The 19,118-nt window shown below is 42.8% G+C and overlaps 1 protein-coding gene across 2 annotated transcripts in view; it reads right to left on the minus strand.

Moving 5' to 3' along the window:
- The window catches only part of LOC121293834 (protein tweety homolog 2-like), a 141,785-nt gene that overhangs the window by 46,782 nt on the left and 75,885 nt on the right, over window positions 1-19,118 (minus strand). For both annotated transcript variants that reach the window (XM_041217213.1, XM_041217212.1), the window contains exons 5-6: window positions 13,899-13,994; window positions 2,783-2,855 (exon numbers count right to left, since the gene is read on the minus strand). In XM_041217213.1, coding sequence (XP_041073147.1) covers window positions 2,783-2,855; window positions 13,899-13,994 — 169 coding nt within the window. The remainder of the gene's footprint in view (window positions 1-2,782; window positions 2,856-13,898; window positions 13,995-19,118) is intronic.

Genomic DNA, 19,118 nt, shown 5'->3' on the forward strand with positions numbered 1-19,118 from the left:
CATTTGGCCCATCGAGTCTGCCCCGCCATTCAATCATGCCTGATAAGTTTCTCAACCCCATTCTCCCACCTTCTTGCCGTAACCTTTGATTCCCTTACCAATCAAGAACCTATCTATCTTAGTCTTAAATACACTCAATGACCTGGCCTCCACAGCCTTCTGTGGCAATGAATTCCATAGATTCACCACTCTCTGGCTAAAGAAGTTTCTCCTCATCTCTGTTCTAAAAGGTCTTCCCTTTACTCTGAGGCTGTGCCCTCAGGTCCTAGTCTCTCAAACTAATGGAAACATCTTCCCCACGTCCACTCTATCCAGGCCTTTCAGTATTCTGTAAGTTTCAATCAGATCCCCCCTCATCCTTCTAAACTTCATCAAGTAGAGACCCAGAGTCCTCAAACGTTCCTCATATGTTAAGCCTTTCAATCCTGGGATCATTCTCGTGAACCTCCTCTGGACCCTCTCCAGGGCCAGCACATCCTTCCTGAGATACGGGGCCCAAAATTGCTCACAATATTCTAAATGTGGTCTGACCAGAGCCTTATAAAGCCTCAGCAGCACATCCCTGCTTTTATATTCTAGTCCTCTCAAAATAAATGCCAACATTGCATTTGCCTTCCTAACTACTGACAACTTGCAAGTTAACATTAAGAGAATGCTGGACTAGGACTCCCAAGTCCCTTTGCACTCCAGATTTCTGAATTCTCTCCCCATTTAGAAAATAGTCTATGCCTCTATTCTTCCTATCAAAGTGCATGACCTCACACTTCCCCTCGTTGTATTCCATCTGCCACTTCTTTGCCCATTCTCCTAATCTGTCCAAATCCTTCTGCGGCCTCCCCGCCTCCTCAATACTACCTGTCCCTCCACCTATCTTTATATCATCTGCAAACTTAGCCAGGATGCCCTCAGTTCCTCCATCTAGATCATTAATGTATAAAGTGAAAAGTTGTGGTCCCAACACTGACCCCTGCGGAACTCCACTAGTCACCAGCCGCCATCCTGAGAAGGACCCCCTTATCCCCATTCTCTGCCTCCTGCCAGACAGCGAATCTTCTATCCACGCTAGTACCTTGCCTCTAACACCATGGGCTCTTATCTTACTGAGCAGCCTCCTGTGCAGCACATTGTCAAAGGCCTTCTGGAAGTCCAAGTAGATAACATCCATTGGCTCTCATTTGTCTAACCTACTCGTTACCTCCTCAAAGAATTCTAACAGATTTGTCAGGCATGACCTCCCCTTGATGAAACCATGCTGACTTTACCCGATTTTACCATGCACTTCCAAGTATTGTGAAATCTCATCCTTAATAATAGACTCTAAAATCTTACCAATGACCGAGGTCAGGCTAATCGGCCTGTAATTTCCCGCCTTTTGCCTCACTCCCTTCTTAAACAGAGGGGTTACATTAGCGATTTTCCAGTCTTCTGGGACCCTCCCTGACTCCAGTGATTCCTGAAAGATCATCACTAACGCCTCCACTATCTCTTCAGCTATCTCCTTCAGAACTCTGGGGTATAATCCATCTGGTCCAGGCGATTTATCCACCTTCAGACCTTTCAGTTTTCCTAGCACCTTCTCCTTGGTAATGGCCACCATACTCACCTCTGCCCCCTGACTCTCTTGAACTTTGGGGATGTCACTTGTGTCTTCCACTGTGAAGACTGATGCAAAGTACCTATTCAGTTCCTCTGCCATTTGTTTGTCCCCCACTACTACTTCTCCAGCGTCATTTTCCAGCAGCCCAATGTCCATTTTTGCCTCTTTATGTGGTGCAAACTGACAACAGCGATTGACTACATGATTGCACTCTCAAAGCATTTTGTTAGCTGTGAGGTGCTTTTTTAATATTCTGAGAATGTGGTAATGGTGCTATATAAATCCAATCCTTCCACTTTCACAGGACTTCCAAGCTTGAAACCCTGCAACATACTAGGCAGAATTTTACACCAGTGGGATTTTATGTTCCCGTTGTCGTCAATGAGATTTATAACGGCCAGCTGCATTTTATGGCCCCCTCCCCACCAAAATGTGGCTGTAAAATTCTGCCCAGTAAGTTCATCATGGTTGAAATTTGCGACCAGGCCTCAGGCCTAACGTTGGGGCCGAAAGCAGGGGCCGCTTCTGTTCGAGCAGGGATCAGCTGGCCAATTAACATACGGAAGATGCAGAGATCAATCAGTGAGAGCGCATTCCTTCTGCTCGAGTGTCACTACCCCAGTGGTACTCAGGCAGCAGCCCCCCACAGTACTGACACCTTCCCTGATGCTCAGCCCGGCTTTGTTTGCTGCTTCACTCTCCCTGGCATTCCACGCCCACTTTCTCGATGACTACAGATGGCAACAATGATCCCACACTTGCTTGCCGCCTCCTTTAACCAGGTAAGGCTCTGAAGCCCTGTTGTTTCTGTGCACCATTAGTAACATTAAAAATCCCCATAAGACCGCTCTCAATTTGCCAAATAAGTGCCTTAATTACTTCCATGTGCAAAGTCCTCCCACTATGTCAGCAGCCATCAGAAAAATGCGAAAACCATGTTAAGACAAAAGAATTCCAGCCCCAATTTTACGTCTCCCCACTTCTATCCACAAGCCCATGCCCAAAGGGCCTGGAAAATTCCAAGCTTTAATTCCAAAAAAAAGGACACCCTGTCCCAACACCTAAATTCTTGGTTCCTATAAGTGTTGCTGATGCTTTACCTGTACAAGTTTCTAACAAATCAGTTATTTGTTTAATAGAAATACATACAGCAGGAAAGGTCAATAGGATCATTTTGTCACTTACCACAGCTGCAGAGGTATCCAGACCCAGGGACCCCCAGCTAAGGATTAAAGTCAGGACCCCACTGACAATCATTCTGGAAAAAAAATCAAATGTAAATGTAACGAGTTTCAAATGGAACAAAGCCATCACTAATCATTTAACTTTAGACATAGCTCTTAGATGTTATAGGACATTATCAATTGAGGCCAGATTCCATGTTCAATGTTGAAATACAATTGGAGAATTTCTTTTTTAGACAGCACAAAAATTATTATTAGCAGGCCTTAGAACCAAAATTTTTAAAACAAGGAATGGCCATTCAGCCCTTCACTCCTGTGCTGGTTCACCAAAAGAGCTGGTATCTTACTCTCATTCTCAAGGTATTTTCCCATATACTTAAACATTTATTCCAATTCAATAGTATAATGTTGATCTGCATTTGACTCTGGTATATTTTGGAAAATATTCTATTGATTGGCTGGGTGTTCCCCAGATAGCTTGGTGAACTTGTCAGTGAGGAGCTGTACTTCGCACAGGGCAGAAATTTCACAGGTTTGATTTGACCTCAAGAGTTGGCAGTGAGGACAATTGGCTGCAGGGAGAAAACAAAATCCATTAGGGTTCCCTTCTTTGACCGCCACATACCTACAGCTGCTGGAGGCATTTATTGACATCTGGATTTTCTCAAGCTATTACCTAGTTCTGACAACACAAACTCTTTCCATAAACAAGTCTCCTTTAACCTAAAATCCATTGTTGTTTGCATGCCATGAGTGACAAAGCATGTTACAGGACTAATAATCACCCTTAACCAGAATATACTGCACCAAGGACTACATGGTAAACGTGGTAAATAATACAATGTGCCAAAATCATCAGACCCATGTGCAAGACTAAAACTATTTAGGTTTGTTTCTAATTGAGATTATATGTGGAAGCAAAAATGCCCAGCAGGTTATCCATGGTTTAGATTATTGTAAAAAGCATAGAATAAGGCCATAGGGGAATCTTCTTTAACATGCATTTTTTAAACAGGGTTTGGATGAAACAGATTTACGGTGACTTCCCAATGTAAGGGCTGCATGTGGGTACTGCAAATCTGCTGCCCATCGCACAAAGCCCATTTGTTCATTAGACCGAATTGAAATGGAAATGAAGGTCAGCAGCTAGGTTATTTGTGTTAAATGAAGCCTGGATGCATACCCAGGGAACTAATTTATCCAACTCCCATTAATCTGTATTTGTCATAGTTCAATAACTGGATTTAACTTAATCTCAAGCTATGTTACGAAACTCTTTTCAAAATGACAACTTGCATAGGCTAGAGATTTACAGAATTATATTTTAATTACAGTCAAATAGTTTAATGCACATAAATAGGAAAATATTATAGGGTGGGATTTTCCAGCCCCACCCACCGCCAGGATCGACCGGTCCTGCCAATAGTCAATGAACCTTTGGCTGGCCAGCCCCATTCCCCGTGGTGGGCCGTGCCCCAGCAAAAGTGGAAAATCCTGGCTGTAGATACAGTTCCAAAGTCCCAAACTGGTCAACTACCCTTCATAAAGGGTTACTTGGCTAGAAGGGGTCTAAATTTGATGACCAAAGTTCTGATTCTCAACAGAAAATTCAGTCATCGTCACCCTGTCCCAGTCAAATCTTAACTTTCTCTTGGACAGGGCCCGTTTCAGTGATACCTTTGATGATTCAAAACGCTGGTTTTCAAAAGGACTCTTGCGCAATATCAAACACGTGCTTTTAACTCAGTGCCATAGGAACTGACAGCATTAATCAAGACCATTGCATTTCAACTGGCTGGTCCCAGTGTAAAACTGCTCTGAGGCTTTCTTTGATGAAATCAGATATTACAGCTGTTTGAAATTGAAAAAAATTGCAACCCATTATCTGCAATAAAATCAAATGAATCTCAAGTCAATGACTCATATATTGATATGGCGAAGCATTTGATTGAAATTCCAATTATTTTCCCTAAGACCAGAAGGCAGCACAAACAAGAGTTGCGGAAAGTAGATTTGGCTGATAATCATATCCCTCAGGGTATTCAAAGACACGGTTCTTCCTCTCTCTCCCTCTCACATGCATGCACACATACAAAAAAATCATGCCTTGGCAGAGTCAAAAATGTAATTTAGTGGATAAGTCAGTTTTGTTAGGAACATTAAAGAATAATAATTTTCAGACAGGTCTGAAAGAGGCAGCATTTTTTTGAAAAAACCCATATCAAATCAGATAAAAGCAAAACACTGCAGATATCACGTCAGATCAGAGCTTCTTTTGGTGTTGGTCTTCAGCTTCATTTTTGCAAATGGTGCTGATTCACTAAAAATAAGCAGTACGACAAGGTTTAGAAAATTCTGATAAAAACCCCTTATTCTAATTTATCATCTCAAGGCATGAGTACCCGAAAACATTTCTTGCTATTTGTATTTTCTGAAATGAGCACAAAAAATCCAAATTCGCTGAAGTTTTTCAGGTGCTGCAACAAAACCTTTGCAATTCCCACACACTGGCAGTTGTACGTGAGGCAGCACATCTCCATGGCAAAGAGCAGCTGAACCTTACTTATGCACAAAAGAAGAACTCTATTGTTGAAATATTTGTATAGCGTTGGCCAGTAAAATTGTGTTCCAAGGCACAGCACCACAGCAGCAGAGCACGGAGGCTTAGTCCCAATGCCCACCTCACTATACCACTAAGCTCACAAATCCAGCTGGCTTGTTTGTCATGCACTTAAGGAGCTTTTACCCTCAGCTGTAATAAACTCCAGCTTGGAGAGCAGCAGGATACCAACCTCCTGGTGGCACTCTCTTCTTCCATTTATTTTTTCATCAAGCTTCAAATATACTGATTGGCACCATGAAGATGCACTCTCTGTGCACACTCACAGATTCCTGTTTTCATCTTAGCATTTATTTCACACGAGTAACAATATGGCGTTACTACTATCTTGCCACAAGATTTACTTAACCAGCTCCAAGCATTTAGAAGACCAGAAGTGGGGAGTTCACAAGGGATCAGGAGGAGGTCAGTCTCTTTCTATCCCCAAGCCCAGGTGGGAGAGAACTGCATTTGCCATTAGCTGCATTATTGTAATGTGAAAGCATCTTTAGTGGTCTGTCACAAGCAATAAAAAGGTCTAAAACTGAGTTCTTCACTTGCCCTGAAGGCTGCAAAATGCTTTAAAGTTCAATGACACAGATGGAAATAGGATGCTAAAAATCATGCTTTCCAATAAATTGCATTTTCTTCTAAATGATGAATAAGTAATATACTTAGAATCTGAAAGCTTTACACAAATAATGTTATATAATGTGTTGAAAAGCATTAGTCTGCTGTCATGATCAAGTGCTACTTCTCAAGTGAAAATGGTGAAACTACATTAGCCAGCTGAACCTCTTCACGCAAGACTGCACTCATACTATATCTGTGTTTTGTATGGACAGTAATGGAATACTATTTTAACACAAGCTGTTTTGCAGCAGCAATAATTTATAATTAAATTATTTGATGCTGGTTTCGCCATACATATGGCTACCCAATTTCATAAGGATATACAACATAGAAACATGCCGTTCTGCCCAACCAGTCCATGTTGGTGTTTGTGCTCCACCTTCCCAATTTTTCCTCATCTAAATCTACCATTGGAACCCTCTACTCCCTTCTCCCTCAAATTCTTATCTCACTTCTCCGTAAATGCATCTGTACTCTTCACTTCAACCATTCCCTCTGGCAGCAAGTTTCACATTCTCACCACTCTTTGGGTAAGGGGGTGTTACGGACAGGAGAGGGGGTTAATTTAAACCACCCTGATTTCTCTTCTCACCACTGTCCGTAAATAGAAAGGTGTTTTTGATTTGCTTCCCCATTTACAAGCAGTGGCATATTTCCCAACCCCTCGGATTCGGTGTGATGCAGTTTATATTAATAACCCCACAGCAAACTTGTGATAGGATGAATTCAGGGGGTTAGTTTATTTGCACACATTCAAATGCAGGAGGAGGAGGGTAGCAACGTGGCCTCCTTTTCACTCATACAGTAAAGGAGGGATAGACCACGGAGCAAAGACCACAGAGAAAAGAATTATTGTTTCACTTGAGTCCAGAATTAAAATACAATGGTGTACTCCTTCACAGAAGTCAGCAGGCTGAACTGATGCAGGATAATTCATTTTTCTAGTAAAGTTGACTTCCACGAAGAGATAGATGCGCAAAGATGAGTCAATCTTGTAGGTGCTGGTACAGAAGTTTTAGTAGAAACAGTGTAGATGGGGGGGCGGGGGCGGGGTTGTGGCGGGGGGCAGGCATTCAAACCTAGACAGAGCCCCGTTTTTGTGCCACTGCTTGGTTGGTAGATGGAAAAATAGCGGATTGAGCTTTGCAGTACAGCAAGGACATGTATTCCTCACCTGGGTCCCCAAGATTGTTGAACATCCCAGCCATTAAGAATTGAATAAGGTTGCAGGGCTCTTTGTCCCAACAGCCTAGTAGACTCCGGTTGGCCAGCCTGGGTTCTGAAATGCAGATGCCTTTTTATTGTTCCCTTTGAACTTGGTCTCTGCAGTCCACAGGGCAGGGCCGTTACCATTACAGGGGTTTCTTCTGAATTCCCTAATGGATTTTCTTGATGACTTGGCCTCTAGTTATAATGCTCTTCCCCACAAAAGGAAATATTCTCATTGCATTCTCTCTATCAAAACCTGTCCTAATTTTAAAAATCTCCAATAGATCGCCCCTCAGCCTTCTTTCTTCAAGGGAGAGGCCCCACCTGTCAATCCATTCCTGATATGTACACCCACACATTTCTGGTACGATCACTGTAAATCTCTGTATTTTCTGCAGTCTTTCTAAATCCTTTTTTTTCATATGGCGAGCAGGACTGCATGCTGTACAGAGCTGCACCCAGTACTCTAACTGTGGTCGAACCAAGTTTTGATACAAGCTCAGCATAACCTTCCTACTTTCTAATTCTAACCCTCATGGAATAAAGCCTAGTGCTTTTTTTTAATGGCCTTGCTAACCTGTAGTGTAGCTTCCAGTGATGGGTGTGCTTGTACTCTGAGATCGCCTTGTTCCTCTACCCCACCTAGACTTGCACCTTCCAAGTAATAAATGACGTCCGGATTTTTCCTACCAAAGTGTATTATCTCTCATTTACGTGTTGAACTACATTTGCCAATTATTTGCACATTCTGCAAGATTATTAATAGTTGCCTGTAATTTGTTGTAGTCCTTCCCAATAGCAGTTATAGCCCCCACACCCCACAATTTGGTGTCATCCACAAATTTAGGAAGTGTTTTTGATTCCAAAGCTAAAATTGCTAATAAAAATTATAAACTACAATAGTCCCAGCACTGATCCTTGTGGAACACCACTTCCCACCTTCTGCCACTCTGAATAACTATTCTTTAATCCCACTTTTTGCTTTCCGTCTTGAAGCCAGTCAGCAATCCATTCTGCCACTTGTCCCCTGACTCCTCCACATTCTCTGACCTTATTCATTAGTCTACTATGGGTCACAATATCAAAGGCCCTTTGAAAATCCAAATAAAGTACATCTACTGTACTACCATTGTCTCTCTCTGTTACTTGCTCAAAAAATTCAATATTGTTGGTCAAGCAAGATTTTCCCTTTTGAAATCCATGCTACCTTTTCATCACTACATTTTTATTTTCTAGATGTTTTTCTAATCCCTCCTTTAGTAAGGATTCCATTCTTTTTCCTACCACTTGTGTGAAGCTGACTGGTCCAAAATTCCCTGAACATATCCTGTCTCTCTTCTTAAATAAAGGAATTATGTTAACTATCCTCCAGTCTACAACTTTTTTTAGTGAATTATTAAATATGTGTAATGTTGATTTTGTAATGGGGCTAGGACCTCACGCTCTATATTTTTACATTAAAAAGTATGTTCATAACTAATTTCTAAAATTTTAAAACTGGACAATGACCCTTTAAAATGGCTGAGACGATACCTGGCTGTGACCCGCAAACAATAAGAGCTAAGTGGCAGTATAGCAGAAACTTGTGCCCCGTTATCTCTGAAGAGGCTGATGGCCTGAAGGTGCTGGGGATATGGTTCAGAGGGACCAGGGCACGCGTTAGAAACTGGAAGGAGCGAGTGTCTATGGTGAAAAGGAAACTGGGCATGTGGGAGCGACGCTCCCTCTCCATTGCGGGTAAGAACCTGGTCATCAGGTGTGAGGCACTCTCGCTGTTGCTGTACGTGGCGCAGGTCTGGCCCATTCCACACTCCTGTGTGGTGGCGATCACCCGAGCCATCTTCCGCTTTATCTGGAGGTCGAAAATGGATCGTGTCCGCAGGGACACGATGTACAAGCCTCTAGATAAAGGGGGGAAAAAACGTGCCCAACATCGCCCTCATACTGATGGCCACCTTTGTGTGCGGCTGCATCAAGCGGTGCGTAGACCCTCAGTATGCAAACACCAAGTGTCACTACATGCTGAGGTTCTACCTGTCCCCGGTGTTGCGAAGGATGGGTCTAGTCACGATGCCGCGGAACGTTCCAAGTAGTTGGACCGGGCCGTACCACCTGTCCCTCGTGGGAAAATTTATGCAGAGAAACATCTTTGACCACAAGTCCATCAGGCTGTGGTCGGCACGTAACGTCTTAAAGGCCTTGAGGGAAAAGGAGAGGGTGGATCCTGTGGGATGGTTCCCTGAGCAGACTGACAAAGTCAATTGGCAGAATGCCTCATCACCAGAACTTTCCAACAAACACCAAGATGTAGCTTGGCTGGTGGTGAGAAAGGCCCTCCGTGTAAGATCCTTCCTACACGCCAGGAGTCTCACCCCCTCTGCACGTTGCCCTCGAGGTGGCTGTGGTGGGGAAGAGACCATTGTTCATGTCCTTGTAGATTGTGTCTTTGCAAAGAAGGTCTGGAGAGAGATGCAGTGGTTTCTGTTGAGGTTCATCCCGAGCAGTTCTGTGACAGAGGACTCTGTGCTCTATGGGCTATTCTCAGGGACACACACCGAGACAAACATCAACTGCAGCTGGAGGATCATCAACTCGGTGAAAGACGCTCTTTGGTCTGCCCGAAACTTGTTGGTTTTCCAGCACAAAGTGTTGTCCCCGACCGAGTGTTGCAGACTGACACATTCCAAGGTCCAGGACTACGTTCTGAGGGACACAGTTAAGCTTGGGGCAGCCGCCACAAAGGCACAATGGGAAGTGTCGCTGCCTAAGACCTTTCTGCCACAGTGCACTAGGGGGCTGGGAACTGTAAAGAGCCCTTCAGGCTGTACAGATTAAAATGAATGTCTGCCAATGATTGTAATATTCATTGTTTGTACTGATACACCTTGTGATTCACGTTGTAAAAGTTGAACCTGATTGTATTTTTGTAATGGTGATTTGAAATGGTTCGAAATGTTTTTGAAGATTTATGAATAAAGTATATTTTTGCAAAAAAAAAATCTCTGAAGAGATGCTAACGACCCCTGTGGGCTGCAGAGATCAAATTCAAAGAGAATCATACAAAGGCCATCTACACTTCATAAGCCAGGCCTGGCCAACCGGAGCCAATTCATCTGCTAGGGCAAAGGACCCTGCAACCTCCCATTTAGACTTAAAAGTTGAAACATTAGCAATTTCAGGAATGCAAAGGGATACACACCCTTTGTCAAAGCCAAAATGGAGAGATGGAAGTCACGTGATATATGTGACATGCGCCCCCCCACCCGCCCCCCAGCTAGTGGAACCTGTAATATTGCCTTGTGAAGCTGCAAAGCTCAGTCTGCCTTTTCCCATCTACCAAGCAGCAGCACAGAAAAGGGGCTCTGACAAGGTTTGAATGTCTGGCCCCATCTCCACTGTTTCTCCTGGAACTTCTGCAAGACTGATTCATCCTCACGTGCGTACCCATGATGGAAGTCAAATCTACTGGAAAAGTGAATTGTCCAGCATCAGTTTAGCCTGCTGACCTCTGTGAAGGAACACACCATTGGACTTTGATTCTGGACCCACATGAAATAATAATTCTTTTTTTATAGTCTTTGCCCTGTAAATCTTCTAAATCTTTCTTTTGCTATCCCTCTCTAAAATTGTATGAGTGAACAGGAAGCAATGTTGTTACCCTCCTCCCATGTTTGAGTGTGTGCAAATACAGTAATCCTCTGAGTTCATCCTATGAAGAGTTTGCTGTGGGGTTATTAATAGAAATTGGATCACATCAAAACCAAAGTATCGGGAAACACGCCACCCCTTATAAACGGGGAAACAAATCAAAACATCTTTCTGTTTATGAACAAGCGGTGAGAGGAGAAATCAGGACTGTTTAAATTAATCCCCCTCTCATCTGTAATAATTTCTTTGATTCTTAATTTAATAATATTTTACAATAAATTGTGAGTTAACAGTATTGCCCATCACTTTTACCCAAAAAACAATTTAGTCAATTCGGATTTTTATGCTGTTTTGAAATTGATAAATGTTAATGACAAACTATACTTTTGGAAAAAAAAATCAAAAATGAAGAGGATTTAAAATTCCAGAAGGTCCTGAAGGGATAGAGCGGAGGAATGGGACAGACTGGATTGTTCTACAGACTGCTGGCATGGACTTAATGGGCTGAATGGCCCCCTTCTGTGCCATAAATGTCTATGGCTCTATGAATCATTATATTACAGTAAAGGACGATTTGTAACAATTGCATTTAACCTGTTTCAACTGACTTGGAACTTCTCGATCTGGGAAGCTAAAACGGGACACAAGAAGAGGGCAAGGGGCTGAGCAGAAAGGGGAGAAATTTCACTCTGCACAATACCCGATATAGTTTAGTCAAAGCTAATTAGTGCATATGAATGATTGTACACTATTCTCTTCATTTCAGAAGGCCGAGATGTATAACCTAGAAGCTGATATAATGCATAAGTCTATCGAGCGGGCAAACAACCTGCAGGGGAGTACAGTTTGATCCCAAGAAAACAATCATAACATAAGTAGCTTCAGAACAGCTCACAATTTTAGCAAACTTCTTGCATCTCCACTATCTTCAAATGAGATATTACAAATATAAACCAGATTGTAAAAGTTTAATTTCTTCAAAGTGATCATGATCATATACTGCAGCTTACACCAAAGCTTTCCTGTTATTTCGATTATTAACAATACACTAACAATTCGACTTTATAGCAGCTGTAATTGGTCAGAGGTCAGGACAGAAAATCGATAGGTACTACCAAGTGGAAACAACAGCCGTCGCACTTAGTGAAGAGGAGACCCTGCTTTTCTAAGCCACTTCTGTGAATGCATTAAAACTTTATTTCTGAATTTGCCAAAAGCCAGGAAATTTGTAACAAAACATTTCAGTTTCCTTACAGGGTGGGTGCTACAGAAGAGAGAACCAATTCACCCACTGACACAAGTCTCAACGATGGAAACCAAAGCTACACCAGTGTGAACATAGCTCTGAAAAGTTTTGTCTGGCAGAGGATTGTGTAAACTGTGCTACAATTATCACTGTCCTTTTCAATGAAGGTAAAAAGATAAGATCAGCCTTTTTCCCCAGTGTGATCGCCAAGCAAATTAAACTGACTCTAAGTAAGAGGACATACTCAAAACATGACAACCTGTGTTTTTTTTTTGCCTTTTTAGTTTTCCCTATTTATAGTTCCACCATTTTCTGCTTTCATTTCAGGTTTCCAGCAAGCATCATCTTCTTATTATTAAGTTGATTCTGGCTAGCGACAATATCCCATGTAAAAGCAAGTTCCAATTTGCATGGCATAGCTCACAGCATAAGGCTGTTTAGAGGAGGTTACATTTACAGGAAAACACACGTCATACTGTTTCCAAGAAAAACCATCTGTCAATACTAAAAATGAAATGCACCTAAAAATATTTTTGCCCTATATAAAACACTAAAGTTAATAACTGGTGCAGCTGGTAATAGGAACAGAAATGGTGCTTCTAACATGTAACCTCACTGCTTGGAAGGATATACTGGACATGTGCTCCCCATCATTTACTCCAATTAATTTTCACATCAGTTTCTAGTATTTCTGCAATAATTCTCCTTTCATCTCACAGGGCAACAAGCATGAGATTATCGTGCAAAATCTTACTATATTTATGTCATAGCCATGGGTTAATTAGAGAAAGAAATTTCAACACAAATTAGTTAATACACTTTTCACCTTGCGTAATAGATTTCATTTAAAAATTATTTTTCAAGGTAGCTTAAAAAGAAGTTTACATCCCTTCAGCACTATCCCAGCAATTCAAGGGGTTGTCCTCATTCTTCACACTTTCCTAAATAAAACTTCTTAGCTTAGTTCTCATTGATGATAGAGTAATTTGATAAACCTGGTGAAAAGTAGTATTGGGTTAAACACCCAAGAAACTGGCATTTGAAAGGTCAATTATAGTGCCCCGCTGTCCCAATAAAATTGGTTAATTCAGCAGGGTCCAGAACTCAAACCCAACACTTTGTGAGGGTGATGCTGAGCGCTGTTCTTTGAAGGTGTACCATGTAAAGTATTTCAGCAAAGCCTACATCCACCACCCCCCCACCCCCCCTCCAAACCCACATATTCTTCTTGACTGCTCCCAATTGAACAAACACACAAACATAAGAATTAGGAGCAGCAGTAGGCCATTCAACCCCCCCGAGCCTGCTCCACTATTCATTAAGATCATGGCTGATCTGATTGTGGCCTCAACTCCATATTCCACCTACCCCCCTTTGACTCCTTTGTTAGTCAAGAATCTACCTACATCTGCTTTAAAAATATTCATTGACCCTGCCTCCACTGCTCTCTGGTGAAGAGAGGAACTGCCTGCCATTGGACTGTGTTGCAAGGGAAAACATCGTTTCATCATCAACCCTGTCACAATCAAGAGTTCCTCACCACCATCCTACAGGAACCTAGTAAAACTGACTATAAGTGCAAGTGGGTGAAAAGGGAAGCTGTAGCTTTTCTGTCTTTCAAGTGGAGACACTGACAAGAAAGCATCAGCATAAGCCTGCTTCAAAGCTGAAAGTGCTTTTTTACATAAAAGTGAACTTTCACTAAAAGTTTCCTTTATGTTCCTTTGTATACATTGCTTTACAATAGATTACGCATTCTATAATAATTAATATGATACTCACATCATGAGAAGCCACCTGGATCGTTTGGCCAGGCCTAGGAATGCCACCAGACAAATAACCAAGTCAATAACAAGGAGCAGAAGATACGATAGCCATCTGGAATGATAGTTACAGTGAGAAAGTTAAATACAAAGGTAAAATGCTTTAAATGCATCATCTTAAAATATGAGACAGCAACAGTCTTTTAAAGTTCTAGAAATTATCAGCGGTGGTGGCATGTTACGGATCACTTAAGGGGTCCCAGTTGCTATGGCAACATGTACTTTTATATGCATATTGCAGTCTAGAGTGATCGATAGTGATGGTAGAGACTCCAATTTTCTTTCCATCACATGGTTGACCAGGAATCTCTCCCACTCTTGCTTCCTGCCATTGCAGTTTGTTGGGAGGATTTGCAGGTTGATAAATCAACCCGTTTGGCCAGGTTATGAATGTACCTTTCTTGGCCATCAAGTCCTAGGGTGGGACTCAAACCCAAAGCTTCTGGCTCAGAGGCAGGTCAATTCCTACTGTGCCACAAGTCCTCCCAGAAATTGAAGGCCTGGTTAAATGTTTTTTAGATACTGTTCAAGCTTCAGTTAATTTATTTAGGTGTTGAAAGACACTGGAAGAACTCTTTGCCGTGGGAATTATTCTGGCAACCTGAACACACAGAGGGGGTCTAATGTCTAATCCAAAAAGCTATATACTCCAATAATACAGCACTCTTTCAGTACAGTGTTGAAATGGTAACCTCAATTATGTGAAGTCCTAGCAGGTCTGAACCACAAACTTTTGCAGAGGGCTAAGTGCTACCCACAGAGTCAAACTGACACCACAGTAGTATTTATTACATTGATAAAAAACATGGACTGCATGACTGCAGACCTTCAGACCCAGGCTACTGGGGATATTTCATTAAGATTCTTAGTGAAAATAATGAAACCCTTGAACATTTCAACAGAAGAATCAGATCTCAACTACTTTTAATTATTATCCTGTCCCATGGATTGATTCTTATTAACTTGACAATATCCCCCGCACCTTTCTTAACCAGACTATTCCACATCATCTGTTCATCTAATCGATCATAAACAAAAGGCATTCAGGCTGATTCAAATAAGTTTTCAGTGGATCTGAACTGGTTACTAAATCCCAGCTAGAATTTAGCACCAGCAGGGCAACCTGCAATTTTGGACATGAAAGGATCGTGCCCCATGACCAAGTCACCTCACAAACAATGCTACACAAGAGTTGAAGCACCACCATTTTCTCCAACCCAAAATACTGAAGCGGTACCACAAACTCTAACATACCCTTCACTGAATCTCAGTTGCAATTGTATCATAGTTATTTGTAGTAACTTTCCACATTCAAGAAAGATACCAAGGCCTGGATAGAGAAATTTGTCAATAGGAAATGACTAGCATGGATTCCAACACCACAGACAAAGCCCTGGAGATAGAACATGACACTGTTGCTTAGTCCAGAGAATGCAAGTTCAAATCCCACCATGGCTGTTTGAGAAGTTGAATCCAGTTTAAACTTTTCTGTTATATTTGTTCATGAGATGTGGGCACCGCTGGCTAGGCCAACATTTATTGGCTATCCATAATTGCCCTTGAGAAAGTGGTGGTAAGCTGCCTTCTTGAACCACTGCAGTCCATGTGGTGTAGGTACACCCACAGTTAGCGAGTTAGTTCCAAGGTTTTGACCCAGCAACAGTAAAGGAACAGTGACATAGTCCCAAGTCAAGATGGTGTGTGGCTCGCAGGGAAACTTACAGGTGGTGGTGTTTCCTTACATCTGCTGCCCATTTCCTTCTAGGTGGTAGAGGTAATGAGTTTGGAAGGTGCTGTCAAAGGAGGCTTGCTGAGTTGCTGCAATGCATTGTGTAGATGGTAAACACTGCTGCCACTATGCGTCAATGGTGGAGGGAGTGAATGTTTGTGAAAGGGTGCCAATCAAGTGCTATGTCCTGGACAGTGTCAAGCTTGTTGAGCATTGTTGGAGCTGCACTCTCCAGGAAAGTAAAGAGTATTTCATCACATGCCTGACTTGTGCCTTGTAAGTGCTGGACAGGTTTTGAGGAGTCAGGAGGCGAGTTACTCTCTGCAAAATTCCCAGCCTCTTGTAGCCACAGTATTGATATGGCTGGTCCCACGGTATTGACATGGCTGGTCCATTTCAGTTTCTGGTCAATGGTAACCCTCAGGACATTGACAGTGATATGCAATGGCATTACCATCGCTGAATACCAACTATCAACATTTTAAAAAATCAGCCAAGGCCATTGAATGTCACTATCCACATCCTGGGGGCTACCATTGAAATGAACAGAAACTGAACTGGACCAGCCATTGTTGGAGATCACCATTGCCTGGGACTTGTGTAGCGCAAATGTTACTTGCCACACATCAGCCCAAGCCTGAGTATTGTCCAGGTCTTGCCACATATGGGCACGGACTGCTTCAGTATTTGAGGAGTCATGGATGGCGCTGTACACTATACAATCATCAGAAAACATCTCCCCTCTAACCTTATGTTGGAGGAAAGGTCATTGATGAAGCAGCTGAAAATGGTTGGGCCTAGACACAACCCTGAGGAGCGCCTGCAGCAATGCCCTGGAACTGAGATGATTGACCTCCAACAACCACAACCATCTTCCTTTGTGCTAAGGATGACTCCAACCAGTGGAGACATTTCCCCTAATTCTCACTGATTTCAGTTTTGCTCGGGCTTCTTGATGCCACACTCAGTTAAATGCTGCCTTGACGTCAAAGGCAGTCACTCACATCTCACCTCTGGATTCATTTCTTTTGTCCATGTTTATAAGGCTGTAATGAGGTCAGGAGCTGAGTGGTCCTGGTGGAACCCAAACTGAGCATCAGTGAGCAGGTTATTTCTGAGTAAGTGCTGCCTGATAGCACTGTCAACGACACCTTCCATCAATTTGCTGACAATCCACAGTAGGCTGATGGGGTAATAATTGACTTGGTTGGATTTATCCTGCTTTCTGCGGACAGGAAATACTTGGGCAATTTTCCACATTGCCGGGGAGATCTCAGTGTTGTAACCGTACTGGAACAGTTTGGCTAGGGGCACAGCAAGCCCTGGAGCACAAGTCTGTGATGCCTGGAATCTCAGAAGGATGCCAAGATGGATCATCCACCTGGTTGCAGATGGTTGCAAATGCTTCAGCCTTGTCTTTTGCACTGATGTTATCCCATTAAGGATGGGATATTTTCAGTACCTCCTCCTGCAGTTAAGTGTTTAATTGTCCATCACCATTCACGACGGATGTGGCAGAACTGCAGAGCTCAGAATCAATCCATTGGCTGTGGGATCATTTAGCTCTGTCTATCACATGCATGTCAAACAGTGGAAAGAGCAAGTAGTTCTATGTTGTGATTTCACGAGGTTGACACCTCATTTTTAGGTATTCCTGGTGCTGCTTCTGCATGCCCTCCTCACTCTTCATTAAACCAGGGTTGATCCCCCAGCTTGACAGTAATGGTAGAGTGAGAGATATGTCAGGTCATGAGGTTATAGATTGTGGTTGCATACAATTCTGCTGCTGCTGGCCCACAGCACCTCACAGATGCCCCTTTTGAGTTGCTAGATCTGTTGAAAATCAATCCCATTTAGCACAGTGGTAGTGCCACACAACATGATGAAAGGTACCCTCAATGTGAAGGTGGAACTTCATCTCCAAAAGGACTGTAAAGTGGTTGCTCCTTCCAATATTGTCATGGACAGACACATCTGCAAGCGATAGACTGGTCAGGGTGAGGTCAAGTATGTTTTTCCCTCTTGTTGGGTCTCCCACAACTTGCTGCATGCACAGTTTAGGAGCCATATTCTTTACGACTCAGTCAGTTCAGTCAGTAGTGGTGCTACTGAGCCACTCTTGGTGATGGACATTGAAGTCCCCAACCCAGAGTACATTCTGTGCCCTTGTCACCCTCAGTGCTTCTTCCATTTGGTGTTCAACATGGAGGAGTACTGATTCATCAGCTGAGGGGGGGTGGATGCATGGTAGGTGGTAATCAGAAAGAGGTTTCTTTGCCTGTGTTTGACCTGATGCCATGAAACATCATGGGGTCCGAAGTCAATGTTGAGGATTCCCAGGGCAACTCCCTCCTGACCACATACCTCTGGTGGATCTGACCTGCTGGTGGGACAGGACATACACAGGGACGGTGATGGTGGTATCTGGGACATTGTCTATAAGGTATGATTCCATGAGTGTGACTATGTCAAGCTGGGGGACAGCTCTCCCAATTTTGGCACAAGCACCTAGGTGTTAGTAAGGAGGACTTTACGGGGTTGACAGGGTCATATTTCACCCCTCTCCTTGGATTCACCTAGTTCTTTGAAGGGTCATGAGGACTCGAAACGTCAACTCTTTTCTTCTCCGCCGATGCTGCCAGATCTGCTGAGTTTTTCCAGGTAATTCTGTTTTTGTTTTGGATTTCCAGCATCCGCAGTTTTTTGTTTTTATCTCTGGCTTTGCCATTGTAGTTTCCGGTGCCTAAGTCGATGCCAGGTGGTCTGTCCTGTTTAATTCCTTTTAGACTTTGTAGTGCTTTGATACAACTGAGTGGCTTAATAGGCCATTTCAGAGGCCACTTAAGAGTCAACCACATTGCTGTGGGTCTAGAGTCACACATAGACCAGACCAGGTAAAGATGGCAGATTTCATTGCATAAAGGACATTAGTGAACCAGATGGTTTTTACGACAATCATCAATGGTTTAATGGTCATCATCACTGAGACTAGCTTTTTAATTCCAAATTTATTAATTGAATTTAAATTCAATGCCGTGATGGGATTTGAACCAGTGTCCCCATAGCATTAGCCTGGGTCTCTGGATTACTTGTCCAGTGACATTGCCACAATGCCACCACCTCCCCACCATATGGTTGGATTACCATTAGTTCCCCAGGTATTTTGACAAGAGTGGGAGGGCATGGTCAGGGTTTAACATCCTTCACATGTGAGTTTCTGTCCTGTGGGTAATAAGTAAATGCTTAATAAGTAGTTATTGAAGCCTGAGCGGATAATGAAACCTTGAGGGTTGGGGGCTGGGGGAAGGGGTGGCACGGGGTAGTGGAATGGGGAAGGCATTTCATGAGCTGCCAATCAACATTGTTCATTTTACACTTTGGTGGAATATAAAAATCATCCCCTTAGATCTTTTGTTACCTCTCAGCGTTCTATTCAGAACATTGGAAGTG

Source organism: Carcharodon carcharias, chromosome 22, assembly GCF_017639515.1.
Source record: "Carcharodon carcharias isolate sCarCar2 chromosome 22, sCarCar2.pri, whole genome shotgun sequence".
Taxonomy (NCBI): Eukaryota; Metazoa; Chordata; class Chondrichthyes; order Lamniformes; family Lamnidae; genus Carcharodon; species Carcharodon carcharias.